At 26.9% G+C, this 4,990-nt stretch overlaps 1 protein-coding gene across 1 annotated transcript; it reads left to right on the top strand.

Annotated features, from left to right (window-relative positions):
* Positions 1-1,932: 1,932 nt before the first annotated feature.
* Positions 1,933-4,694, top strand: LOC126896182 (chymase-like). Its single transcript, XM_050668745.1, has 5 exons — positions 1,933-2,016; positions 2,422-2,638; positions 2,712-2,825; positions 3,925-4,118; positions 4,186-4,694. The coding sequence occupies exons 1-5, from the start codon at positions 2,012-2,014 to the stop codon at positions 4,493-4,495; spliced, it is 840 nt and encodes a 279-aa protein (XP_050524702.1). The 5' UTR covers positions 1,933-2,011; the 3' UTR covers positions 4,496-4,694.
* The last annotated feature ends 296 nt before the right edge of the window (positions 4,695-4,990 follow it).

Raw genomic sequence — 4,990 nt, forward strand, 5'->3', positions numbered from 1 at the left:
ATTAATTAGAGTTAATATTACTGTTAAAAGTATAATATTTTTATTTTAATATTATTTAATTAATTAATTAATTAATAAAATTTTAAAACAAAATGTGATTTTTTTATCGTTAGACACTCGATTTCTCTTAAAACAATAGTTATATTAAGAAATTTACGATTGTTATTTTTTAGTTTAATATATTTTTTAATTTATCAGTTATTTGTTACTTTTTTAATTCATCCCTTAATCCTTTTCGGTCATTTTTAAGTTGTTTAAACATATTTTTCCTGTTAAAAAAAAACTAATTGATACAAATTTAAGGAGAACGGATAGGAACTTTTTTAGTATCAATGAATGCACGTATAGGATATTAATTACTTCTAAAAATTAAAATTGGTACTTTATTTTATACTTTTGAAGATATTGCCTGAAACATAATCAACGGAATTCCTTTTAAATTAAAATTCATCATAATACAAATTATTTTTTAAATCATTTGTATTTTATATTAGTAAGAAAATTATAGTATATCGTAAAAACAATTGATTTTTCATCGCCTTAGTTCTAAATTATAAAGTAGAAACTGCAATTTCGTTTAATTATAAAAACTATGAATTATAATCGTTATAGCGTTTTAGACTCAAAGTTTCTTAACGGAAATTTGAATGCAAGGACGTCCTCAAAAATTTTTCATTTTTGTTTTCCAGACCCATTAAAGGCCCGTAGTGACCTACCCTTTAGGGAGGTTTTCTTAACCACTGGATTCCAGGACGGGCGGTTACTCCAACTAGCAAACTGATCACTTGTTCGGCAAATGAAGCCGCCCGTGTTTGAGTTTCAAACCCGAGGCAGTGCACGTCAAACAATGCCGCATTATCTATTCGGCCTAACGGTCTCTAAAAATTCTTTTATAGAGGGGCACAATATTTTTTTAAATATTTGATTTCAGTCACCACCATTTAATAGACTTCGCGTTAAAGGGGGAATGGTAATCGGAGAGCGCGACCTTGGAACCTCACTGTTTTGGAGAAGCAACAAAAAACCCCTCAATTGACGAATTAGCCCCACAAATTTTTTTAAAAATGACGAACGCTATAATATACTTGTATAGAATTTTTTAGAATAGGGTATCAATAAAATTAACATTCTCAAAAATGTTATTCTAATATTTGCTTGTTGGCCTGGCAGGAAAAAAAAATTAATAAATCATTTTTGTTAGTTTTATGTAGTGTTTTTTTTTTATCAAATTAAGTATTTCTATAAATTTAATAAATAAAAACCAAACCTAAATGTCATTAACTTTTAAAAAACAATATTCTTAATCTTTACATTTACAATATAATTTAATAAAAGTAGATAAAATTTATAATTTTTTATTAAAAACAAAATTATTTTGCAAAATGTATTATAATACAACGATTATGAAAATTGACTAAACAAAATGTCAGTGAGTGGGTTATTTTTCCTCTCCTGTGCAAATATTTTTATATAAATTTCTACTTCAGATACGTCATTGTTTGAATTATATCATAATATCTGTTCAAGAAATAAATATATAGTATTAATTTAAAAAAAAAAAACCATAAAAATTAAAAAAAATAATAGAACTCGACTTTACTGTTAAAAAAATCTATTTGTAAGGAAATTTGTTTATAAATACTAATAACTAAACAAATTAATGATATAAAAATATGTAACAGTCATTCAGTAGTATTTAGATTACTATTCAGTTTTTTTAAAAGCATATTTTCTTAATATTAATGATTACAGATATGTGTTTAGGATGTATTTTTAGTAATGCTACATTTGAAAATACTTAAATATATTACCTAATTGAAATATCTTATAGAAGAATTTATACTATTAATGTTTATTTATTACTATGTTATTATTTAATTTTTCATATAAATATTTTAATAGATCATAACATATTTACACGTATTATTAATTATCGACTAAATTTTTGAATAACAACGTTTCATCGTAAAGCTGTTATTTACAAATATTTGGTACTTCATTTACTACAAAAATGAAGTGAGAAACTATATACATTTACATTTATATTTATATTTAATTAAACATTGCGTTGTTAACTTCTTGAATATTTTGTAGTTCAGCCATCCAAAGTACCGTTAAGAAACTTTGTTTCCCTCGTGCAACAAAAATTAGACACGAATTCAATTACAATTTTCTCCTTGACAATCATATCAGTGAAATACAATAATGTAATTTAATGATTTTTAATATGAAAATCATTTCTGTAAATAAAATTTATTTATTTAAACCTCCAAAACTACGATATTAATAATCATATTTAAGTAATTAACTGCTTAGTTACTGGTTTATAGAAATCAACTTTCCTGTTGTAATGGCCACATTTCATTATTTGCTTAATTTTAAAATGTTTACTTTTTTAATATTTATATTTGCGTTCAACAGTTCTTTGGTAGCCAAATCAGAACTTCATGTAGAAACCAAAAAGCAATCAATAGCTAGTGGTCAGCCATTTGATCCTATGGATTATCCGTACGTAGTTGGCCTGAGAATACAAACAAGTATTGGTTCATCGAGTATTTGCACTGGTTCGCTAGTATCGTCTGTATTTGTACTGACAGCTGCCCACTGTCTTCACAAAAAAAAACCTTATAATATTAGAGTAAATCCTAAACATTTATAGCATCAAATTTTATAAAATCTATTCGCACAACTGTCCTTAGATAATACTTTAGGTATACCACGGAAGTCCCGTTTCACGTCAAATTCCATATCGTTCTGTTCACACAATATATAATCATAGAGCTTATAACGAGCTTACAATGCATGCAGATATCAGTCTTGTCCGAGTAAGTTTAAATTAAATTATATTGACATTATAAAATGAAACGTAATAATATTTTGGTCGACTAATTGCGCATTATTTATCTGGTAAATTGAAAATTTTCATAATTTATGAATGAAAAAAGTAATAAAGTCTTAGAAAAATTAATATTACATGTAATAATTTAATACATAAATTTTATCATTTCGACATTATTCTACTAACAAAAAGGCCGCTTGAGTTATAGGATAAATTATATTATTGTTGTTTTTTATTTTATTGTGTTTTATAATTGAAATTGACAGTTCCATTAAAGAAATTTATACATTAAGTAAATAACCGAGATGTTTATATATTTTATGTTTTTTTATGGTTCTGTTTCATAAAATATCTAATTTTCAAGTATAAATAAAATGAAAAGGATAAAATTTAATTTCAATTTCTATTTACTTAAACTGATATTCCATATATAATGCTNAGTATAAATAAAATGAAAAGGATAAAATTTAATTTCAATTTCTATTTACTTAAACTGATATTCCATATATAATGCTACTTGTTATTGAATATTCGGTTTTGATGAAACAATAACCAATGCAATTCAGATTTTAAATTTATCATAAAAATGTTTTACCAAAATAACAATTGATTAAGTGAATGTTTTTAATAATAGTTCAGAATAATTCAATTTTCAAACCTTTTTTCCAGATAAAAATCAGTGACTGTTAAACCAGTTTTCTGAAAACTGGAAAAAACTAATTATTTCGGTTTTTCTAACCGAAATCGATAATTTTCAAGCCGAAACACGAAACCGAAATACTTTCAGTTTCTACAAATGAAATTAGAAACAGTTTTTTCTAAAAAGCAGTTTAAACCAATTTTTTTCCGAGTTTTCTAACGGCAACCAAAATCAAAATCATATACATATAAATGGTTTCTAAAACCGAATCAGAAACTTATAATATTTTTAAATCGAAACCACAAACAATTCAATCGGTTTCATTCCGTGATAAAAATTTAATTTGAATATGGAATAGGACATAATAGGTTGTCATATGTAAATTGGGTTTTGGTTTATTAAATCTCATCAATAATTCTACATAATTCTTTAATTCTATGATTAGATATCTAAGCCGTTCGAAAATGTTCATCGGTTCATAAAACTTTCCGGACATCCGGCGGAATTTCTTAACGACACGAAACTGAAATGCGACGTGTTGGGATTTGGGCAGACGCAGAACGGCGAGACGGGCAGCGTGGGGTACATAACCAAAGTTGTGGTAAAGTATGGTCCAAAAGCATGTAAACATTCTGAATAGTAAGTTTCATACCATATAAGGTTAAATTCATAATATTTATTAAGTTTACTATGTATTTTCAAAAAGCTACGATATACCCTTGACGTGGCCGGAATACTTGTGTTCGATTCCTGACGAGTCAATGATATGCCCAGGAGACAGTGGGGGTCCGATGATCTGCAAAGGATATCTGTATGGCATAGCCAGCCACGGATTTAATTATGAACTGCCAGATGGAGTAATTGAATGCGGTAGTTCTTCCGTGCAGACTAGACATTTGTTTGTCTATAATTACCGCGACTGGGTTTACAAAACGGTTATCAACAAATCTTCAACGATATTGAAATCGACTGGACAATTAAGTGTGTTTATGCTGTGTGTACATTTTGTAATTTAAAGAAGTGAATTGCTTACACGAAAATACGTTATTTAGAAACAGTACATTATGATATAACATTTCCAACTTGAGAATCCTTAATCGCAAAATTATTTTTAGACGCCAACAAAAAATCACTAATAAAAATTAATTAACCATCAATAACACTCGATTATTTTTACTAAGTCTTTATAAAACCACAAATGAATCTTATGGTTCTTATTTAACCAACCTATCTATTCAACATGCATCACATAAATATTTTTATTTACCGAAACATTATTTCAAATTGTTACTTCAATAACATAATATACAAGTATTGTTCCTATTTTCTATTTAACACTTCTCACTTGATAACATTTTACTGATACAACAAAAATGATGAAAAATCATGAGAGTCCTAAAAATGTCATTTAAAATAGAAACTTCCATAGTGTTGCACGCAGTGGCGGATGGTGGTGGGGATGCGACTAAAATATAATACCGTCAGTCATAAGTATAAAAAATTGTCAAATT

Source organism: Daktulosphaira vitifoliae, unplaced genomic scaffold (genome assembly GCF_025091365.1).
Source record: "Daktulosphaira vitifoliae isolate Bord-2020 unplaced genomic scaffold, ASM2509136v1 Scaffold_1, whole genome shotgun sequence".
Lineage (NCBI taxonomy): Eukaryota > Metazoa > Arthropoda > Insecta > Hemiptera > Phylloxeridae > Daktulosphaira > Daktulosphaira vitifoliae.